The 22,985-nt window shown below is 55.5% G+C and overlaps 1 protein-coding gene across 5 annotated transcripts; it reads right to left on the reverse strand.

Moving 5' to 3' along the window:
- Nucleotides 1-1,646: 1,646 nt before the first annotated feature.
- Nucleotides 1,647-22,277, reverse strand: IGF2 (insulin like growth factor 2). Of its 5 annotated transcripts, XM_043971857.1 has the most exons (5): nt 19,011-19,096; nt 17,975-18,136; nt 13,459-13,615; nt 8,042-8,202; nt 1,647-6,579 (listed from the first exon to the last, which is right to left on the reverse strand). In XM_043971857.1, exons 2-5 carry the CDS (start codon nt 18,095-18,097, stop codon nt 6,343-6,345), a joined length of 678 nt encoding a protein of 225 aa, XP_043827792.1. In that variant the 5' UTR covers nt 18,098-18,136; nt 19,011-19,096; the 3' UTR covers nt 1,647-6,342. The 5 variants fall into 5 exon arrangements, with proteins under 5 accessions (XP_043827792.1, XP_043827794.1, XP_043827793.1 ...); XM_043971859.1 differs by lacking the exons at nt 17,975-18,136; nt 19,011-19,096 and adding an exon at nt 22,162-22,277; XM_043971858.1 differs by lacking the exons at nt 17,975-18,136; nt 19,011-19,096 and adding an exon at nt 21,622-21,756.
- Between the last annotated feature and the right edge of the window lie 708 nt (nt 22,278-22,985).

The following is a 22,985-nucleotide window of genomic DNA, read 5'->3' on the forward strand; positions in this document are numbered from 1 at the left end:
GGAAATGGTCGGCTCCAGGCTGGTCTTTAATGCCTTCCCTTCACTGGGCACAGGATAGACATGGAGGGTGGACTTGACCCGGATGAGGAGCCTCAGGTGTTGAAGAGAGGGAGGGACAGGACTTGGCATAAGGGCTGAGGGCAAGGCAGGAAGCATAAAGCCTGCAGCTTGGGAGCTTGGCGCCCTGGGCATCAGGAGAGTGGGTGGGCTGGGGGTGAGGAGGCTGAGTTTAGGGCTTTCAGGCTAGGTTCTGCAGGAGGTAAGGGATGCCATTCTCTGAAGAAGGGTTGTCCCCTTCTTCAGAGGTCTAAGGGGTTCCTGGACATCCCTCCGGCCCCATGGCCTCCGCTTGCAGGACCCGCCAAGCTCTCCTGTTGAGAGCAGGTGATGAATGGGGTCTGCTGTTTATGGGGCCTCGTTGGCTGTGCTGTTTGGGGTTCGGGAGGGTGAGCTCCAGGGTGGGCAAAGGAAGAGAAGCGTGTGGGGCAAGGCCTCTGCCCTCCTGGTCGAGCTTCATGCCAGGCTCCGCTTGCTTCTCTTCCTGAGACAGCCTGCAAAGGCTGCCTGCGATGTTGCTGAAGTGCAGGCCCGATCAGGTCGTGTCCCTCCAGCACCAGTGTTCATCCATCAGGTCTCCCACATCTTCCACCATCTGGGCCTGGCGCTCCTTGGGGCCCCTCCCCTGAAGGACCGGGCACTCCAGGCAGACCCATCACTCCCTGCCTATGCCTCTCCCTCCCAGCCACCTCCTGCGCCCACCAGTCCCTCCCTCCAATGGTGTCAATGGCTTTCTATTGCCTAGCTGAGCCAGGCCCTTTCCCAGGAGGCCCCAGGACTCCTTCTGGTCCTTCTGAAGAGCGCTGTCCTCCGGCAGGGCCCCCCGCTCCTTCCTGGGCCTGCCTCCCAGGACCCAGCCGCACAAAACCGCCATTTTCTCTGGTCTTTAGGCTGTCCCTAAAATGGCTGTCCTGGTTCCTTCCTCCCCCAGCCTTCCAAGGCTTGGTGGCCCACCCAGCTCTCACTTCTCTGCAGAACACACTACTCAGACCTCGTTGCACTCTGTCCTGCCCCGCCTTGCTCCGAATTTCACTGGAATCGCCCTTGTCTCCCAGTGTCTCCTCCAGGCTTTCCAGAGCTGAGCCCCAGCAGCGGTCCCTGTTGGCACCCTCAATGCAGTAGGGGGCCCCAAAGTCCCCTCCTGATCTTTAGCATGTAATCTTAGCCCTTTTCCAGGGGGCTTTTGAGTGCCAGAGAGTTAATCCAGGGAGGGTAAATGGGCATTTAAGACTCTGCCTTAGAAAAATACCCCTCACCTAGAAGGTGATTAATCAAAACCAGTTGAGCTGAGCTTTCCATAAAGAACTAAGGGGTTGCTAAACACCAGCAATGGCCCACTTATTTCAGGCGTTCTTCTCCCCACCCCCAAGGTCTGGAACAGTCTGGAGGGATCTGACTTTCAGCAAGAGCACAGTGGGGTGCTTTAAGGAAGGGGGCGGGGTGGGGGAGGGGGTATGTCATTCCGTCCTCAGGGAAGGTGCAAGACCACTGGGACATTTGCAGAGGTGCTCTTCTCAATCTTGCCATTTCCCCTCCTTCCCCCTCCCTGCAAGGATCCCAGAAGGAAAAAGGGGAGCCAGAGACAGAAGGCAAGAATAACTGGTTGCTTTATTGATAATGCAAGTTATGATATTTGCAAAACTTGAGAAGAGAAAGTTTTGCATATTAATAAAGCTGAGCATACATACATGAATCCATCAGCCCGGATACAGTATCTCCCCCCACCCCCTGTTGTACAAAACAGAAGCCAATAACAAGTATCGAACCCCCAGGTTTAGTGGTCTTTGAGTGATGACAAAGCCGGGAGAGGAGACGATTCCTCCCTCTGGGTCTTCCAGAAGCCTCTGGGAAAACCCAGCAAAGACCAGGGTGGAGATGGAGGGATCAGAGAGGATGGTTCTGTCAATGGGATCCAGGGATGTTGGGACAGCAGAGAGTGCCACGGTCTCCGGATGGCCCGGGTGGGGTGGCCAAGTTAGAGAGACACACTGAAAGGAAGCTTCTCTGGTCAGTAAGGACTACCCGATGTTGGCAAAGGGCAGCTAGCCCCAGAGGGGGACCTGGGGCAGCCTCCAGGATGCCCATTATGCTGGGAATTGGTAGAGCTTCTGCCCAGAGCTCTGCTTGGATCAGGGAGTGGTCCAAGGGTACTTTCTGAATTGCTTTTGTGAAAAATTGTCTTGGTTTTTAGAAGCCAATTGGTGTCCCGGTTCTAATCTCACCGAGGTTGTTGCTCCCTCAGCAAAGTTTTTTAAAATGGATTTTCTTAGGTTTTTAGAAGCCAATTTATAACCCAATGATGTCCAATTGAAGTTCAAATGGTCTAAAATTTGATAACAGAGTAGCTGCCTCAGCAAAAGAGATGGTTTGGGTTGTTATTTTAATTAGGTTTTAGAAGAAGCCAATTGGTGCCCAATTAATGCTGAGATTTTGCTGAGGCATCTGATTGGATAAAGTATTGCTTGATCAATTTATTTTACTCTCCACCATTCCCATTACCAAGGCTTTTTAAAATGTGTCTGCCATCTATTGGGGGCTTAGCATGAGTCCCTGAAGGGCTCTCTCTCCAAGGACCCCATTGGGTTGGTTATTTTGGGGTCTCTAAGCTGGTTGGAGGAGGTTTCTGGTAGAGTGGCGGAACTAAAAGCCAAGGCGGGTCGGAAAAACCTTTCAGTTCAGTCACCCTACTCCCAACCTTGCAACTGGGGGCTTAGCCGCTAGACCCTTAGACAAACGGTTCCAGGGAAACCTGCTGACTGCACATGAAATACTCTGTCAGATCTCTGTGGTGTGACTGAATTGGTCAGGCATGATGTCTCCCATCAAACAACACTTCCTTGAGAGACTGCAGCAGTCTCTCTGGGGTGGAATGGGGGAGGTTGGAAAGAGAGTTGGGGTTGGGAGGTTTCAAGAATGGAACTGTCTCCCCAAGTGCCTTTAGAACGGACAGGAAAGGAGAGCCACTTTTCTCCTCGCCAGAATGTTAACCTTCCTGCCTGTAAGCCTTCCAGCCCTTCTGGCATGCAGGCTGAGCCATGAGCTCAATCACCCCCCCCCCCAGGAAGTGGCCTCCCAGTCCCTTTGCAGGCACCCAAGAGCTCAGCTCTGCTCCCCGGTTCCTGACCTTGGAGGGACCAGTCCAAGGGCGGGTACCCCCCCAACTCTCATTGTCTGCCCCCTCCCCCTTACAAACATCCAGGATAGTAACAACACTTCACAAAGTCACACACAGATCAATATGGCCCCCACCGTGCTCTCAGCCCTGAGTGCTGGAGAAAGCAATAGAAGAAAAGAAAATGAAAAGAAAAAAGGCTTCCCAGCAGGCCTCGGGGGGGCCTCTTCTCCGTGAGAAGCAGACGGTGGAGGAGGCCTGGGCTGTCCCGCTATGAGACATCCCTATCCTGGTATCTCCGAGGGAGGCGCACGCTCCCTCCGGGCTGGCTCTCAGCTCCATTAAGGTTAATAAGAAACAAATGATTATATGCGAATATATGAGGAGGCAACAAGACCCTCTGGAAGGGCTGGGCGACAGCTTCAGCCCCCTCCCTTGAGATGGTAAGGAGCATCTTTTGTATAAGCCTCCCCTTTTTTTGGGCTTTTAAAATTCTTTTAACTTTTTTTAAGCTTTTATTTTTAGTTTTATTATTTTTTTTTGGTTCAAAGCAAAAACTATCCAAGCTGTTTGGTGCTTGCCTTAAAGCAAAACTACGTTGCCTTTAAAAAAAAAAGAGAGAAGGAAAAAATACCCCAGTGAGAAAAAAAGTTGATATAAATTTGAAAATTTGCTCTCCTGGGTTTTAGACCTGCAATCTGTGATTCATTCATGACTCTCTCTGGCTTTTCGCTCTTCCAAAAAAGAAAAAAAAGAAAAAACAACAAAAAGAAAAAAAAAAACCAAACCCCCCCTCCCTCCCTCCCACCACAAATCCACACCCATTCTCTTCCTCCCACTGCTTCATCCCTGGCCTGCTCCTGCTGGCCTCCCCAGCCCAGTTTGGGGGAATGGGGAGCTGTCTTTGGAGAATAGCTGCAGGGACACAGGGATGAAGCTTCAGGTGTCTGTTGGGGGCCAAAGGGCCCTAGTTTCGAAGCCTGGGGACCTCAGGAGGCTTGGGAGGCCTCTCTTCCACCTGTTTTGGACCAATCTCATTCCTCGCTTGCTTGAACATCCCTCTGTTACCAAATAAATAAAAGGAGCTGACCTTCCCCAAGGTTTTTGGTTGTTGTACGAGTTTGTGCCATTCTGTTCAGGGCATGTATTGGCTCAATGGTGCACTGAGAAACAGACCAAAAGTGATGGGGGGGGTGAGGGGGACTGGCAGACGCCCCTCAGACCGGCACAGGAGGGCAGGAAGGTAGTTGACTGTCTGGCTATTTTTGGGGGGCATGATTGGGAGCCCAGGCGAGGGGCAGAGTTCTGGTTCTCACCCCGGCCTGCCCCCTCCCCCCCAGGAGGAGAGCTGGCCGGAGCGCACCCCCAGGAGGTAATGCCTCCTCGGTCAGGGCCTGCTGGCCAAATGGGAAGCGAAATGGTCCAAATCAAAAGGATGGAGCCTCTTGCCACCCCCAGCTCTGGCTTTTGGGGTCGCCCCAAGAAGAGGAATCCCACCCTTAAGAAAACTAGGCTTAAGGGAAGGAGTCCTCCCTCCTCCGCACACTCAGCCTGACCGGACCCACAACCTTTCGAGAAGGGGCAGGACCAGGGGAGGAATGGGGGGAGGGGACTAGAGGCGCTGGGGGTGGGGGCGGGGAGGAGGCCAGGGGACTGATTGTTGGAGGTAAAGCACGATACAGAACGGCACTGACGAAAAATATGGAAAAAAAAGCTACCTGCTGTGTGAGAGAAGGGAGTTGGCGGGACCTCTGAGGGGGAAGGGGGAAGTCTAAGAGGATGAACCATCTGCCACAGAAGCCCAAGAATACCTGGTGGCTTCCAGATCCTGAGGGCGCCCACCCTGGGGTGTCTGCCGAAGTCTGGCAGCTCTTCATGGAGATGTGTGAGTGTCTGCATGGATGCGTGTGTGCTTAGGAGTGTGAGTGGAGTGAGTGTGTGTGCTCGTGCACACCGGTGGACGTGTGTGCATGTGTGCGTGTGTGCATGCGTGTGTACTGGTGTCTGTGTGATGAGGAATGTGTCGAAGAGCTCACCAAACCGTGCTCCTCAGAAGCAGGAAGAGACAAGCGCATCCTCCTGCCTTTCTCCAAAGGAAAAGCGGGCTGCGCAGGGCCGTCAGTATCATCCTCTCGTCCTTCTCTGATGAGGTGTTCCTTCCCCTTCTGTCCTGGCCAACTCACTTTAGCACCATTAAACACTGATGGAGGAGGGCCAGGGTCCCCCGGATGGACTCGGCACAGACTGAGCTCTTTTGCTGAAAGATGACATAGGGTCTACACCTGGGTTAGACCAGGGTGAACCCCAGCAAACGCAGCTGTGGGCAGGGGACCCCGGCCCGACTGCTCCAATCTCTATTTTTAGTCTACTCTCTGCCTCTCTCTCACTTTGGGATGATTAAAAGGTGCAAGTAGGCACGGGATTTTGTAGTTAGGCAGAAAAGTGAGTGAACCAGAAACCTGCAGATCCACTGTCAGCTTGGGGATTCCTCCTAGGTGATGGTAGATGGCGGGAAAGGAGCAGAGAACATGAGGTTGGTTCAAAAAACGGGGTGGGTTGGGGGCTGAGTTTGAGAACGTGCCAATTAGGAGAATCCCCAACGAATCGGGGTGGGGGGAATCATGTCGATAACCAAGGCTCAGGGGTCTGCCCTCCCTGGCTGAGCTCCCAGCAGGAGCCCCTCCAGGGCACAGCCCACAGCCCCTCTCTCTCCTGTTGCTGGTGTTGGAGCCCATGTCCCAGCCCAAGGCCAATCTGACTGAGGAGCCTGGGCTCAGAGGAGAGTGGGGAGGAGAGGAGGGGGAGCTGGTGAGCCAGCTGAGCCTGGGGGGGCCTTTGGGTGTTGGCTTTTTGAACAATCCTATCGACAGGATAGCCCCTGAACTAATGGTGTCACCAGGGGACAAGATGGCGGCCCGCCCTGTGGACATCAAAGGGATTGTTGGTGGGTCGCTGCCTGGAGAGGGCAAGGAGGCAGCTACTCAAAGTCCCTCGGCTTCAGGGTGAGGGGGAAGGGGTGTGGGTGGTACACGGCGAGGGCGGGGGGGGGGCAGGGTTACAGAAAAAAAAAAACACCTTTGGAAGAAGAGAGGCCAAATATGTTAAGAGAGAAAAGGAGAGAGCATAGATGAAGAGGAATTGAACCCCAGTGGCAGGACGACAGGCCCCCAGGTCTACTTCTGATTGGCAGGTTTTTCAGATGAGGCATCCGTACGGATGGGGTCTTCGCTGGGCAGGGTGATCAGGGGACGGTGACGCTTGGCCTCTCTGATCGCTTCCAGCGCCTGGGCTCTCAGCCGGTCCCTGCGGGCACGGAGGAGGGCAGGCAGGCCCCTCCGGAGGCGATGGGCGGACTTCTGCCAGGTGTCAAGCTTGAAGAACTTGCCCACAGGGAATCTAGGGAAGTTTTCCTGAGAGCGGGAGGGGAAGGAGGAAGGAAGAGAGCAGAATTCACGTAAAGGGCGGGAAGAGCGACGCCGATGCGGAAGGCGGGTGATGGGCCCAGAGCAGAGACGAGCCAGGAGCAGCCTGAGCAGAGTCAGCAAGTCTTCCCGGGGAGGTGGTGAGCAGCCAGCCTTGGGAGCTACTGAGGACGGGGTAAGAAGGAGAGGGAGGGCTTGGACAGCAGTCGGGACTAAGGTTAGGCAGCAGAAGGAACTTCCTAGCTTGTTCAGACTCTGCAATGGGAGGAGGTGCTGAACCTGCTGCTTCTAGGCGGACAGCAGCGCCGGAGCTAAGCCAGCAAGAGACCTAGCTGGGGCCTCAGCCTGGTCCCTTCTGCCAGGGGCCTCGCTAGTGCCCACATTGCCTTCCAAGCGCCGGCCAGCTCCCCAGGGCTCCACCCCCCCACACACACACCAAGTAGTTGTGAGAACAAGCAGAGACCAGAGATGGGAATCATCAGGGACAAAGCTAGCCCTGCTCGGATGATAGGATCAGCCTAACGGGGGCTGCCCGGCCGCTCCCCCTCTGCTCACGGAAACACCTCTGAGCAGAGGGAGAAGCCCAGAGACAATGAACAAATGGGTTCATTCTTCCTCCCTGCCCATTAGTGGACCGAGCTGGGAATCTGCCCACTCCCATTAGCCCATTCATTCCCCTCCTTCTGGGCTGGGGGTGAGGAAGGCCTGAGGAGGTTGGATTTCTCCCATCTGGCCGTGACCGATCATGTACCTTTGGGGCCCTCTCAGCCGCCCACCACCCACTGCTCACATCTAGCAGTTCGTTGTTCTCACAACCATCCCCAAAGGCAGGGCAGACGCTCCTGTCTCCATTTTGTAAAAGAGGAAAGTAAGGTTCAAAGGATGGGCATGGCTGGCCGAGGTCGCATCATGCATCCACGGGAGAGCCGGGAATAGGAGCTAGTGACCTCCTGGGCACGGTGTGGCCTTAGGCCACATGGAAATGCCACTGCCGATGGCACGGCGAAGCTGAAGGAACTGGCTGGTTCTGTGACGACCAAACCCTTAGACAAAGCCAGAGAAAGGCAGGCAAGGACAGATTGGGGGGGGGGGACATGATGAAGAAAGGAGAGCCTCCCCAGGAGTCAGGGGGCCTCTTGCCTCCCAGGAGGGCTCTCTCTTCTGCACCACATTAGGCATGGACCCTGGTCAGGGGATGGGTCCTCCTCCCAAGAGCACGAGGAGGACGAGGGGTCCGAGGGCCGTTGGGAGAGGGGCGAGGACTGCGTGGGGCCTGAAGCGGAGCGCAGGAAGGGCGTGGAGAGCGGGGGACCTGAGGAGCCCGTGAGGGACGAGGGCTGCGTGGGGTGGGCGGGGCCTGTGAGGCCTGAGGAGCAGAGCTGGTAGGACCCTGTTCTCCCTCTCTTCTGGCCGTGCTTTTGACCACGGCCAGGGATCTCCACGAACTTACCGGGAGCACCATCATGGAGGCGGATAGGTCCCGCTCAGACTTGGCGGGGGTGGCACAGTAGGTCTCCAGCAGGGCCAAGTCACAACTGCGGAAACAGCACTCTTCCACGATGCCGCGATTCAGGCGTCGGCTCACGCGGCTCAGGGGCCTGCCAGGAAGGCCTAAAGGAAAAAGAGCAGGCCCTTCAGCGCCGCTGGAGAGATGGGCTCATTCACAGGGTGAATGGGGGGACATTCACAGATGGGGAGACTGAGGCAGGGGAGCCCTCAAGAAACTGGAGCCCTGGCTGTCACCCACAATCTGGGACTCATCCCGCTTCGCTCCCTGCCATCTGCCACCTACTGTGTGCGGAGCCCTGGGCCGAGCGCTGTGGAGGCCGCCAGAGAGGAGAAGCCCTAACCCAGATGAAGGGTAAGAGATGAGCACAGAGGCAAAGGAAAGATGTGCCCAGCACGGTGCTTCTCCAGCTAAGCACAGCCCACTCCGTCAGGGTCTCACTTGCAGATAAAGCAGCCCCGAAGGAAGTCATTGGTTCTAGCTGCCTGATGTGGCCAGACCAGGTGGCATTATGCCCATTAAACAGATGATCTGCAGTGACTTGCTCAGGACCCCCCAGAAGTCAAGTGCAGGAGGACAACTGGAAGTGAAGACCCCCAGACACCATAGCTTCTCATGAAGTTCAAAGGGTTCTGTAGTCCAGCCACTCCACTGAACAGAGGGGGAACCTGCGGCCCTGAGAGTGGAGGCATCTTTGAAACCCTGCGTCCAGACTCCTCACAGGGCACAACAAGACACTGAGGCTCGGGGGAGCGCCTGCTCAGGGCCCCCAGGGTGACAAGGAGCAGAGCCCCACTGCTACAGCCCCCGGCCCCTGAGGACCGGGCTCTGACAGCATTTGGTGAGACCCCCGGAAGCTTCAGAAAATCTACAATGGGACCTGGCAGTCCTGGCTCCCCGGACAGCTCAGCTGTGACTTTGGACACCTCCACCACTGGAGTCCCAGAAAGCCATGGGAGGACAGTTCCCGGCTAGGCGGGGAGCTGTGCTGCCACTGCCACACAAGGGACTTCCTAGCTCTCTGGCCGCTCACCTGGTCCATTTCCCTGAGTGCTCTGGCCCTACTGACCGCCTGGGAGAGGCGCCTAATGGGGTGTTGCCAAAGAGGGCAAGGAAGAAGACGGGAGGGGAGGAGTGAGTCGCCTTAAACAATCCCCAATCCATCTCTCCCCCCATCCTCTCCCTCACCCTCATCACTCCAGGGGCTAAGCTGGCAACAAGACTTCTCTCCCTAGATCTGATACTAGAGTAGATCCTGCCCTTCCCCGCCCTGCCCCCTTGTTCTGAAACTAAGGAAAGCGTGAATGTGGGAAGTGACCCTGAGGGAGGAGGAGGACTGAGGCCAGGCAGATGGGAGGGCATGGGAGGAAGGTCAGCAAGAGACAGAATGCCTTCACTACTAACACTGACCAGTGCCTGCCTTCTCACCAGCAAGAGGGAGGGGAAGGAGGCAGGGATAGGGAAGAGCGGAGGCAGGCTGTGGAGCCCACGGGGGAAGCCTTGGACTCTTTACCCCACAATAGCGAGCCTGGCCCAGTGCTGTGCACACAGCAGGCGCTAAATCACTTGATCCAACCCCGCAGCCTTTATTAAGCGTCTACTGTGTGCAGAGCACTGTGCTAAGCACTGGGGGAGATGCTCAGAGAGTGACCAGACTGAGGTGTGGGATGCCCAGGGAGCCTGCAGGGAGGCGGGGGGGGGGGGGGCGGGGGATGGAGAGACGTGGAGTGGAAGGAGGGTGGGATGCAGCCCTGCCTGATGGAGGTCCCTTCTGGAGGAAGGCAGGCTCACTGGAACTCAGTCCTCTGCTGTTCACAGTTGCACACGCGCGCGCACGCACGCACGCACGCACGCACGCGCACACACACACACACACACACACACACACACACACACACACACACACACACACAGCCAGACCTTAATCAAGCAAGGGGGGAGCAGCAGCAGCAGCAGACAAGGCCTTGAACATCAACAACCCTTCTCTCCTGCAAGAGCCTCAACAACAGAGACTGCCCTCTGGGATTCTTGCTCCTGCCTTTGCCGGCCTGAGCCCAAGCCCAGGAGTCTGGCTCTGCTCTCTTAATGCCCACCCCCCAAATCCCTGGCTCCTTTCACCCAGTATTATTGTGTGCAGCCGCAGAGCCCAAGAATGTGCCCTGTCAGCACCAAGAGAGGGGAGCTCAATTCTTATCAGCTGTGGGGAAGGAGGAAACAGGGGCTGTTGTTTATAAAGAAGCCTGAGCCCTGCTTCCCCCCCCCTGCCCCCCCCTCCACTGCGACTTGTTGCCTCCTACCCATCTTGAAAGCACGGCAGCCAGGCTAGTTGTTCTAGGGCTTCCTCCCTACACACATGCACCGGGCTGGGCTCTGGAGAGGCTTGGCAAGGAGGGTCGTCAGCATGGGGGGTCCCTGTCCTTTGGGAGGGGTCCCTGCACGTTGTGGGAGCCAGGCCCTAACTCTGGGAGAGATGCTAAGTTGCCCAAGGTGTTCCCAGAGACCCAGTGGGATCCTATTCATCTGGGGAATTGGGGGGGGAGGAACAGCAGAAAGTGATATGCCAGCTACCAATGCTGTCTCCCCTTTGGCCCATCAGAAATACTTCCAAGGTCTCGTAGGACAAGGAAACTGAGTCTGGGGAAGGGAAAAGACTTGCCCCAAGTCCTACAGGCAAAAAGAGGCCAAGCCAGAAGGGGGTCCCTGGCCACTGCTCTGCCCATACTGCTCCTCTTCCTATTGCTAAGAGCTCACTTCCTGGTGCTTCAGAAGTCCCTCCATGCTCCATCTAAAGGCTGTGCCTTTGATGCACCTTAAACACCACCTCAACCCCATTTTACATGGGAGAAAATTCAAACCCAGGAAAGGAAAGGAACTTGCCCATGGTAAGAGAGGAGAAGAGACTAGAGGTGGGGGGCAGGGAGAGACAGAGAAAGAGAAGAGACACACAGACAGACAGAAAGAGTCAGAGACTGGGAGAGATAAAGAGGAGGAAGAGACACAGAGGGAGAGAGAGAGACTGGGAGAGACAGAAAGAGGAGTGAGACAGAAGGAGAGAGACTGGGAGAGAGAAAGAGGAAGAAGAGAAAGATATGGAAAGAGAGACAAAGAGTCAGGGGTTGGAAGAGATAAAGAAGAGGGAGGGAGGCACAGAGGGAGAGAGATACAGAAACTGGTAGAGAAAGAGAAGGGAGAGACGCAGAGGAAGAGAGAGAGAGAGAGAGAGAGAGAGAGAGAGAGAGAGAGAGAGAGAGAGAGATTGGGAAAAGAGAGAAAGAGGAGGGAGAGACAGAAGGATGGAAAAAGTGAAAGAGACAGAAACTGGGAGAGACAAAGAAAGAGGAGACAGACACATAGAGGGAGAGACATGCAGAAACAGAGAGACGGAAACAGACTGAGTGTGCAGATTTCTCCGAAGGTCCAGCAGCATGAGCCCACTGCCCCTAACAGCCCAAGGAAGAGTGGGTGAAGACAGTCTAGCATCCGCCCAAAGGGGAACAATGCTAGAATCTGATTTTCCAGAACAGTCCGAGCAAGCAAAAAAAAAAAAAAAAAAGGAAGAGGGAAGAAGAGACAGACAGACAGAAACACCAGGTAGTGACCAAGACAAAGAGAGACTGAGAAGAGATAGTCTTCTTGGGAGTTATTTCCATAGGAGGTGAGACAGAAAGCTCAAAGAAACCCTTGGCACTAGGCAATGGGGAGGCAGAAAGGCAGAGATCAAGAAAAACAGAGAGATATAGGCATAGACATAGATAAGAGGAGGCAGAGACACAGAGATAGGCGGACAAGGAAATGGAGACGGAAGGAGGAAAAGAAAGGCAGAGAGAGATGGAGAGACCGAGACAGAGAGAGGTAGACAAAGAGAAGGGGACAGAAGCAAGTAGGGAGTGAGATGAGCCAGAGAAACAGATAAAGAGCCGGGGGGGGGGGGCAAGAGGAGGCAGAGAGACAGAGATGGGCAGAGAAAGAGATAGGGACAGGAGGGGGCACAGAGACGGCGGAAGAGGGACAAAGAGCGGGAGAGGGAGAGAGTGATAGGTGGCGAGAGATAGAGAAGGGCAGAGACAAGGAGAGAGGGAGCGCCCCTCCCAAGGCAAGGAACAAGACTAGCTTCGGTCCTGCTGCCCAGCCTTCCCCCTGGGCGTGTTCCCTCCCCAATCCTGCATCTCTATAGCGGCTCGGCAGGGGGCCAGGCTGGGGGCCAGGCGGGGTCCCGGCGGGCAGACAAGAAGGTGCCTCGGCTTCGAAGTCCCTCCCAGGGATTTTCTATTCCTGGGAGCAGCGGCTTAATGCCCGGGACGGTAGTCCGAGTCCGGCCCCTCATTTTTGAGAGAAAGCCTTTGAGGAAGTCCAGAGAAGGGCCAAGACTTGCCCAGTGACACAGTTAATGAACAACAGAGCCGGCTTCTCCTGCTGTGGCCAGCACTCGATTATCTGCTCCACTGTTCTTCCCTTCATCCTAACCTGAAGGTCTCAGAAAAACCGCCTGGCCGCAAACTCTCCCGGCACTAGCCAGGTGAGGTGCCCCCTTCCATTCAAATTCACTTGGAGAGCAGAGGTTAAATATCTAACAATAAGCCATCATTCCACACCAACCCGTCCCTCCGTCCTGCCGGTGGGGGGGGGGATTCCCAGACCACTTTTTCATTTGGCTAACTTTCCCCTGGCTGAGGGCTAGGCAGCTCCGGAAGGGTGGGAGCCTGCAGGGCTCTGTGTGGGCGTCCCCCGACCTGCAGAGTCTCCTCTCTTCCAAGAGCTGCAGCCCAGATCATTGGCAAACCGTTTGTACACATCTAAATACAATTCACATGTCATTTACAAAATCACTTACCTTGTCAGCAGACTCCTGCAGCCAGTTCCAAGTGGACAGACGGGAAAGTTAGCTACCTGAAGTCCTTCCATCCCATCAGATCACAGAGAGAGACCGTTCCCAGCAGTGGGTGGTCTTGCCCAGCCAAAAGCAGGGACATATCTCTGTGTGTGTGTGTGTGTGTGTGTGTGTGTGTGTGTGTGTGTGTCCTGTTTTTGACTCAAAGTGGAAGCTCCCAGGAAGAAGACTGTTCTTTCTCCTCCTGCCTCCTACACCATGCCTAAGATAGGGCTTGGCAAACAATAGGTACTCACTAGAGAGCCTAGCTGAGGGGCTATGAAGCCAGCCCTTATCTCAGGGGAGACTCGGTCTTTCCCACCTATATCCAGCAATGAACCTACACGAATGGAGTATCCCTTGAACTGGAAAAACCTTGGGCCGAGTACCTGCCCATCTAATTCATCTTATTTTCTCCAGCCTAGCCCAGTTCCAGAGCACTCCACCAACCTGCCCTTGACCGCACCCCACCCCTTCTGGGAGACCCACTTACTGAAATAGAAGCCGCGGTCGCCACACACAAACTGGAGGGTGTCTACCAGCTCCCCACCACAAAGGGTCTCACTGGGGCGATAAGCAGCGGTGCAGCACGAGGCAAAGGCCAAAAAGGTGAGTGATAACAGCAGCATCTTCTTCATTGGGAAACCCATCTGTGGAGAAAAAATCCCAGTCCAAGATTAGTTCACTTACACAAGCAAGACCGGAGTGCGTGTGTGCATCCGCCAAGGAACGATCCCAAGCTGGGGAGGGAGGAGAGTGTCTTCTCCATCCTTGAAGCCTGTTTCCTACAAGAGAGGATGGGGGAAGGGGTAGGGGGAGAAGAACCTACTTGCTGCCGTTAGGGATCTAAAGAGTTGTAGAGGGGAAGGGAAAATAAACTTGTCTGGATGGAAGAGTCAAAGAAGATAAATTAGGCTTGATGTTGGGGAAAAAAAAATCCCCTTCATCGGAGCTGCCTCAAAACAGAATGGGCTGCTTCAGTAAGTATTTGGTTGCCCATTGCTAGAGGTATTCAAGTGGAGACTAGATGCCCTCTTGTTGAGGGGAGGCTGCTCCGGCTGGGGCTGGACGGGAAGGATGCCTCAGAGGTCCCTTCTAGCTTGGAGGAAGTGAAGGAGCCTTCTGATCACGGCAGCTTGCACCCAGCTCTCCCTTCTCAGCACTCACAGCCTCTTGGCTTCGGGTCTGAGGCTTGCTTCCCCAGATGTACCGTGAGCTCTTCCAAGAGAGTGAGGCTGTCTTCGGTCTCTCCACCAGTGTCCAGCAGAAGTCTCCGAGGGTGACTGCTCCGCTCTCAGTGATCGCCGCGACTGAGAGCTGATCTGTGCTCACATATTTATGTAGCCCCCAGCCCCCAAAGCCCAACCCAGTTCATAACCACGCCCCTGCTTGTCCCTCCCTAGTCTCCTCCTACTTCTAGCTCCTCCCTTCAGCTCAGCCAATGATATCAGGGTCCCTAAGAGGCGCCCTGGAACAATTCCCAGATGACATCACCATTACCTGGGTCCACAAGGAATTGCCAAAGTGGCACCACCCACTACAGCCCTAGCCCAGAAATCCAAGACTTCAGAAATCCAAGATCAGTATAACCCTGCCCCATCAGGGTCTGTGCTGCCTAACGGACCAGAACTAACAATTTGGACACTGGGGGCTCAGCCTATAGGGGGCCCTTCCCTGTCCTGCCTGACTCCTGGGCAAAAAGCTCTCTCCTACCCAGAGATATCACATAGATTTCATGAACTCCTCCAGATGTTGGGGCTGTCTACAGGGATACCCCAAGAATAAAGGGGCTACCCCTTTCTCCCCCCCAACACTCGATCTAGCTGTTCTATACTCCAATTTTCCCGTGTCAAAGAGTGGCATCCACAGGGGAGCTGAGGAAGTATTTTGTAAGGTTAGCAGGCAGCAGATCTGGACTTCAAACCCGGGTTTCCCAGGTCAGTCCAGAACACTTCTGAGAGCCCACACTTTCTGGGTGGGGAAATGTCTGGCAGCCCACCCCCAGAGAAGTCCCTAAAAGGCAGCCAGGCAAAAAGTCCTGAGTAAGCAAAGAGAATGCTCTGGTCTAAAGAAAACGTCAGGATCCCTGCTCTTTGGGGGCTCCCTCTCAAGGTTATCACGGCTGTCCCCAAGACTTTCCTCTTGCACTGACTCCCAAACCTCTTCTACAGGGTCCAGAATGAGCCAATATTCTTTCTAAGGGATCTGGGGCAATGTGGTCTGCCTAGTGGAAAGGAACCCTGATATCTGAGTCTAGAGACAGTGAATACCAGCTCTTCCACTTGAGTTATACAACCTTGGGCCTTACATGCTCATTTTTGAACCTCGGTTTCCTATCACGTCAAATGGGAGTAATTCTTCTTATTATCCACCTCCCTGGGTTGGTGTGAAACCAGAGCATGTGCAGTAAATACCACAGAAGGAAGGGGGTGGGGTGGGGAAAGAAGGGCCTTCTCTCTGAGCACCTGCCACCCCCACACCCCACTCTGAGGGAAGGCTGCGCCCTCCCATACTGTCTGGCCTCCCTTCCAACCCTTCCTCAAGCTCTCCTCATGGGAAAACCTGTCTTCAACTCCCGGGCACCTTAGGTGAGTGGGGAGTACCGGGCACCTCAGAGAACAGAGGCTGTTGCAAGACTTGGTCTCCAGCCTAGATGGGTTGGTTCATGAAGGGAATGAGGGGGGTGAAAACTACAAGGGAAACACAAGCCTGCCCAAATTTCTGCAGACACTTGGCCAGTCCCCGGGAAGGATTGGGCAAGTCAGTTTGAGTAACCTCACTTAACTCCTCCTTGCCCTTGGTTGTTCCCCATCCCTCCCTCCCCAACTTCTGAAATTCCTCAGGCAGCCCCACCAGAAACAGCTTGGCTACATCGAAGTTGCTGGTAAGTCAGAGGTGGTGGCCACGGGGGAGCCTGGCCTGGGACATTCCCCACACCCAGGGAAGGAGGAGGAGGTGACTGACTGGCAGCCTTGGGACAATGTCGAAAGATGAGGGGGAGTCTGGCACCCTCCGATGCCGACCACTGCTGGATAGAGTTTAAGCCCATGACTCCAGTGGATAGGGAGGGAGTTGGAGGATGATGCTGGTGAGGGAATGAGGGAGGCGGGAGAGACAATTCTCTTTTGTCCTCTTTCCTCTACCGGGACTCACTATAAGCAGAAATACTTTATAAATGTTTGTAGAATTCACACTGATTCGATTGAATTCAATTCAAATATATTGCATTGTGTTGGATTGCATTGCATAAAGAAAGAAGGGAGAGAGTAGAGAAGGAAGGGGAGCAGAGAGAAGGAAGAGGGGGGATGGGGAGGAGAAAGGAGGGAGGAGAAAGGGGGAAAGGGGGAGGAGGGAGAGGGAGGGAAAGGGAGGAGGGAGGAGGGGCTGGAGGGGGTGGAGAGAAAAGGGATTGGAGGAGGGAAAATGTCCCCCTAAGTGCCCCCCCTTTCCAGAACTGCTTTCACCTGTGCCTGAGAGAGGTGGGGGGGGGTGGAGATTGTCCCAAAGAGCTTCCAGTCCCGCTGCTTTACTGATTCCCTCCTCCCTATTGCCCACCCCCACATCCCCAATTTTAGCAAATGTCACCCCACCCTCCTCCCTATATCCTTTATCTCAGTGAGTGCCAGGCTCCTCCCACCACTCACAGCCCCCTCCTCACATACTTTCCATCAATCACTGCCAGCCCCCCCCCCCCATGATATGGGAGTAGGCCAAGAGAGTAAAGGGGGGCTTATTTTGCTCTAATGGGGCTGTTGAACAGCGAGGTGCCCCCCTTCCCTCTACTACCTTCTCCCTGCTGAGGCGAGTTTCAGGTAAATTCCTTCCTTCCCTTCCCATTGGATCTATTCCTTCTTTCATTTCTTTCTCTTCCTATTCCCCCCCCCCTTCTATTCTCTAATCCTCTCCCCTTCTATTTCTGTCCCACCCTATACCTTCTTATCCACTCCTTTTTTTATCTCTATACTTGCCTCTCCTCTGCTCCCCCTTTCTCCCTGCCTCTTTCTCTGCCCCCCTCCCTTCAGGGCTAAGCTCGAAAGTCTCAGGTCAAGAGGGAAGCTTTCCAAAGCGCCCCTACCTTTGCGTCCTTGCTCCTCCCTCCCTGCACTAGAAGCCCACGGACTAGAGTTTGAGTGCCTCCTCTCAGACTGCCATCTCTCCTCCAACCCCCCAGGCACTGACCACGCCCCTTAGCTCTCTTGCAGACCCCAGAGCCCCCAAACCTCCCCAAGTTTTTCGGGGGGAGGGGTTCATACAAACTCACTGTTCAATACCACCAAAGTCGAGCTTGGCCCCACCCTGCCCCGCCCCGCTAAGGGAGAGGTTTATACCAGCCCCAAGCCCCTCCCAGAAAGAACTTCTGCGAACTGGGGTCGCCCCCCCATCATCTTACTCATATTCTCCAAGAGCTCCGCCCCCTACCGCCTAGGGTGCAAACAACACCTCTGGGTTGGAGTCAGCAGGACTTAGGGAGATGGGGGGAGTGTTGCTGCTCATGTGGGGGGGCCCCCTACGGGCTAGACTGGGTCGCCCTTTGGGCGTCCCCTTGCGGACACTCCTGGCATTGCACTACAGCCCCAAGAGACACGTTTGAGGGGGGGGGGAGGGCTGTTTACCCACAACAGGGATCTTTCCCCCTACCCCGCTCCCTCTGGGAAGACTTCCCGCAGCCCCACTATGCAGTTTGTGACTTTTGCCCCTTCCCGAGGGTGCCCCAAATTTCAAAGAACCTGGGAGAGGGTGCAAGAAGGACCCAGAGTTTCAGAGACGCTAGGAGAGAGGGAGGAGAGCCCCTGGGCTTGTGTGCGCAGCCTCCAAGCTGAAAGGGAGTTCCCCCAGCCGCCCCGTCTGTCCTGTCCTGTCCTACGACGACCTCCGCGCACTGCGCGAAGTCCCCGGGCCGCGCCAGTCCCACGGCAGGGTGGGGACGGGGGCCAGACAGACGGACCGAGGGGCCGGTGAGCGGGCTGACGGGCCCCGGGGCCGGTCAGCCTGCCGTCTGGGGGGCTTACCTCAAAGCTGCTCCTGCTACTCCCCACCTCCTTGCTGCGGGACTGTTGTAGGGTGCTGACACTCGCGTCCGCCGACCCTGAAGCGACTCCTCTCGCCATGTTCCCTCGCTGACGAAATCTCATCGTTGGTCGAATTTTGGATTCGGGTCAGGCTGGTTCTGGCTTTTTATATTGGGGGCGTAGTTAGTTTTTTTTGTCTTTTTGTTGTTTTTTTTTATATTCGAGTGGACGGGCTTTGGGGCGGGGCGGGTTGACTTGTTGTTTTTGGATGAGTTTGGGGAGATAGTGAAGAGGGTTTTGAAGAGTAGTGGACAGAAGGAGCAGAAGACAGTCAGACAGAAAGACAGTGCAAAGGCGACAGAGAGTGAGCGAGAGCGGCGAGCGAGCGAGCGAGCGAAGCCAGAGGGGGCAGAGGGGGGAGAGAAAAGGAGACAGATAGAGAGGGCGAGGGCAGAGGGTGCGGGCAGACAGGGGCGGGACGATCAGGGCGGGGAGGACCGGGGGGGGCACTTAGGAAGGGGAAGGGGGTGAAAGGGCGAAGGGTGCAAGGGGTGGGGAGGGAAGACAGCAATTTAAGCTAAGGGCAGGGGAAGGGGACCAAACTACCTCCCACGTCGGGGGACGCCCTGTACTAGGCTCCCCGAAAGCCTGAATCCTCCGCCTCCGGAGTCAGGCTCAAAAGAACATGGGCTGCAATTTGGGGGATACTGTGGGGCGGACTGAGGGCGGGGAAGGAGATGAGACCTCTGGAGGCGGAACCTGCCTTTTCCCTTTAAGGGAGGTGGACTGGGATGAAAGCTGAGGTAGTTAAGGAAAAGGCAGTACGGCGTTCCGCACAGAAGCCCCAATTAGCAGCAAAAAAAAAAAAAAAGGAGGGGGAAGGGGAGGGGGAGGGGGAAGGACGTTGATTGACGGAGGGGCGCCGGGAGCCTGCAGGATGGAAAGTGCGGCGGGGGCAGCGCCCGCGTCGTCGGATGGGCTGGGAAGGCGGCGGCGACGCGAAGGTGGTGAGTCGACGCTGCGAATCCCCGACTACCTGCTCCGTCCAGGAGGAGACAGACAGATCCGTCCTCCCGCCGTCCTTTTATAACGGTCTGAGAGAACCCGCTCCGATCGCTGGATGTCACCACTGGCGGCAGGCCCGACCCAATGGCCTGGAAGAGGGTTATCTCGCTCCGCCCCCCGGCTCCGCCCCGAAAACCGAGCCAAGTTGGGGGGGAGGGGGTAAGGGGAGGGGGCCCCCAGAGCTGGGGGGGGGGGAAGCGGGGATAGAAATTTTGTAAAGTCAAGAAATAAAACAATGCAAAAATGAAAGAAATAAAGAAATCGGGAAAAGAAAACAGAGAGAAGAAAAAGAAAAGGCGAGGAGAAAGACAAGAAAAGGGGGAAAGAAATAACTAAAAAAGAAAAAAGAAAGACCGAGAAAAGAAGGAAGGAAGGAAGAAAAAAAGGGGAGGAAGGAAGGAAAAAACTGAAAAGGGAAACAAAAAAGGGGAAGATAGGTTAGACAAGTAGAAAATAAGGAGGGAATGGGAGAGAGAAGGTAAAGAGAATAAGAAAAAAATGACAGGAAGGAAGGAGACTGAAAAGAAGAGGAGAGGAACGGAAAAAAAGGTAGAGAAGGGAAAGAAGGAAGGGAAGGAGGGTAGAAAAGAAAACAAGGAAGAAGGAGGGGGAGAAGAAAATTTCAATAAAGTTTTTCCGTAGCGCATTTGGAAACGCTATTCTTTTCTTTCTTTTTTCTTTTGTTCCTTCTTTCTTCTTTCTTCCTTCCTCTTTCCTTTCTTCTTTCTCTCCCTTTTCCTCTTTTCTTTCTTTCTCTTTCTATCTTTCCTTCCTTTTTTCTTCTCTTTCTTTAGTCTTCTTTCTTTACTTCTCCTTCCTTCTTTTCTTTTCTTTCTTCCTTTCCTTCTTTTCTTTCTTCCTTTCCTTCTTCTTCTACTTCTTCTTCTCCTCCTTCTTCTTCTCTCTCTCTTTCCCTCCCTCCTACCTTTTCTTTTTCTCTTCCCTGGAGAAGGATGGAGCAGAGACGCTACAGGGAAAGGTCGCGGCTCATCTCAGGTACTGGCGTGAGTTGGCGGGCTGGCACTGTCGGCTCAGCTTAGAGGGCTGTAGGTGACCGGGCATGAAGAAAGGTGCTCAGGGTCTTTGAACAGTACAGTCCGTCTCGAGGTTCCCAGACTCAGGAGTCATTGTTTTCTCCTGCCTCCCCAAATTTAGCGTTAGGGGAAAGGATGCGCCATCTCCCCGCAAGCGCGTGGGGAGTTTCAGTTGTAGCCCGGGACTTGCCCTTCCAATCCCGCGCCCTGTTGGTTTCGGCCGCAAAGTCATACTCGCCCCGGGTTCATTTTTTTTTTCCTCCGAAGGTGTGGGCAACATAGCCCGGGAGGTGCCAGAGTAACCACCGAGCGCTCCCTTCCCTCAAGGTGCCACCTGCCCTTACCGCTGCTAGGGCGCTGCACCCGTTTCCGCCTAAATAAACCAAGTGGAGGCTGGAGCAGAGAAAAGGAACCATTGGCCCAATGTGCGAAATTCTTACACCTCCAGAGAGAGGTCCGGCTCCGGCTGAACGCACCACGCGCAGAGTCCGGCCGGGCTCCAATTGCGGGCATCTGGTTCCCTCTCCCGTCAAGCCAGCCCTCTCTCGGCCCGGGGTGACGAAGGGTTAGCGCGCGCTTTAGAGCCAGTGACCCTGCCCGAGTTAGCAAAACCCTCTGCCCTTCCCTTCTCGGCTTGCGTGTTTGTGAAAGTGCGCGTGTCTAGGCGTACTCCCAGGCTCTCTGCTATTCTCGCAATCAAGCCTCGCATATCCCCGCTTTGCCGGCGTAGATGCGGGCTCGGCCCCCTAAGCTAGCAAAGCGAGGTGTGTGTATAGGTGTATGAGGCGGCGAGGTGGTCTGGGGGCGCGAAGCCGGAGAGCTGGGCAGCGCGCAAAGAGCGCAGACCGGAGCCCGCTTGGTAACTGGACTCGCGGAAGTGAAGGGGCTGTGGGGCTCTGTTCCCTGTTTTCTGTGGCCTGGGGTAATTCTGATAACCGGAGCCCGGAGTCCCCCGAGCTGCTCCCGAGGGGCTCCGAAGATCCCCGGGCTCTGGGCACAGCAGCCGCTAGCCTCGGCGGGTCTTGTTTTCGAAAGAGAAAAGGAGGACGCACAGAGAATTGTTTTTCCCAACCAATTTCTCCAAACCCGAAGCGGGGGGCGGGGTACAGAGAAAGAGGCAGCCTGGGATCCACAAAGAAAAGTCTGAGTAGTGGTCCCCAAACCGGCTGCAGCCGCCGCCGGGACCTTCAGCCCTCAATCCACCGGCCGGGTGGGTGGGCAAGTGCAGCTTCAGGGCTCAGCGGGTGAGCCGAGAAGGCAAACTGGGAGAGAAGCTGCGCCAGCTGGAGCCTGGAGGGGAACAGGTCCGAAAATGTCGCGGGGGGCCCCCAAACTCCGCCGACGATCAAATAAAGCCGCCTGCCACCCTTAGACCCCAACGCCGGGAGCGCCCCTAGCTAATCCCCTTCCTAATAAAGACACAAAAGAAAGCCCCAGGAGGTGAGAGGGCAAGCTGTCTGGGTGCAGAAAAAAGGGGCCACCAGAAGTGTTGGGGGTCCCTGCGGGCCAGAGGGCCCCCGAGAACCCAAAACCCAGGAAAAAGCCTACCCCAGATTTTGCGAAGGTTGTGGCGCGCTGAGGTTCTACCGAGGCTTTGAACGCTTAATTGCTCCTTCGTTATCCTCTTCCGTGGCAAATAAACAGCGAAATGTGTGTGTATGTGTGTGCGTGTGTGTGCGTGCGTGTGTGTGTGTGTGTGTGTGTGTGTGTGTGTGTGTGTGTGTGAATTGTAGGGGGGCGGCGCGGGGACAGAGGACGGGGACAAGGGACAAGGGAGCCGCGAGTCGTGCGATGGGAAGTAGGGCTTGTGAAGGAGACAATACGCGTCTCCTCAGAGCCGGAGCCTTCCACACGGAAGGCCAGTCAGTCCCTGGGTGCTCAGTGAAGCCGGGGGGCGGGGGAACGGCTTGGGAGGCCAGGGACTCCCCGGCTGCAGGCACCTCAAGCGGCCGGGGTCACTCCGTCTTGACCTTTCGAGAGAGAAGCGAGGCTAGGGGCGAGTCCAGGTTCATCCCTGCAGAAAATATAGGAAGATGAGGGGAGGGAAGCGCGCGCGGGTGGACCAGGGGTGCCAGTGGACAGGGGTACCTCGGGGTTCCTTCTTTCTCCTCCGCAAAGAGCCTTTCTGAGGGAATGCAACCTAGAATGGCCGCGGGGCAAAGTCCGGGCTCGGCTTTCAAGGCAAATATTCAACCAGGCACAGTTAGTCCTTGGGACTCCAATCGAAAGAAAGGGACAAAGTTACCTTTATAGGATTGTGTAACTGACCTGGGAGAGGGTGGCTTCTCCCTGGGGAGGCAGGGACGGTGCGGGGACAGAGGGGCTTGAAGGAGGGACCAGGCGGCCAGAACGCAGCGGCGGCGGCGGCGGTGGCGGCGACGGCGGCGGCAGCAGGGCAGATGCAGGGAAGGAAGGGAGGGCGAGAAGGAGCGAACGCGGCAGCTCTCCCCGGCGCCTAGGCGTTTTCCCTTTGCCGAAAACAAACCTGAGTTCGTGTCTAAAATGCCTCTCGAACAGCTGGGATTGGGGCAGGGGATGGAAATGAGTTTGAGGAAGGGAGTGGAAATGACTCTGGTATATGGGCTGGAAATGAGTTAGGAGAAGGGCTGGAAATGGGGTTGGGGATGGCGCTCTGGATAAGGGTGGGGTTGGGGTCCCCACTCCGCTGGATGCGATGAAGAGCAGGATCCTTTGGAATAGGCGAGAGGGGAAGGCCCAAAGCATTGGGGTCGCTGAAATCATTTAGAAAAACGGGGCCTTGTGGGGCTTTCGTGGTCCGGCAGGGGTTAAGCTACGTTCTCCAGGTGTAGACATTGAGGCAAGGGATCTGGGGACTAGGTTGTTTCGCTAGCATCTGCTTGGTCTTGGAAGGTTACTTCCCCATAAAATGCAGCTTATTTTCTACCCAGGAG

This window comes from Dromiciops gliroides, chromosome 6 (genome assembly GCF_019393635.1).
Source record: "Dromiciops gliroides isolate mDroGli1 chromosome 6, mDroGli1.pri, whole genome shotgun sequence".
Classification (NCBI taxonomy): Eukaryota; Metazoa; Chordata; class Mammalia; order Microbiotheria; family Microbiotheriidae; genus Dromiciops; species Dromiciops gliroides.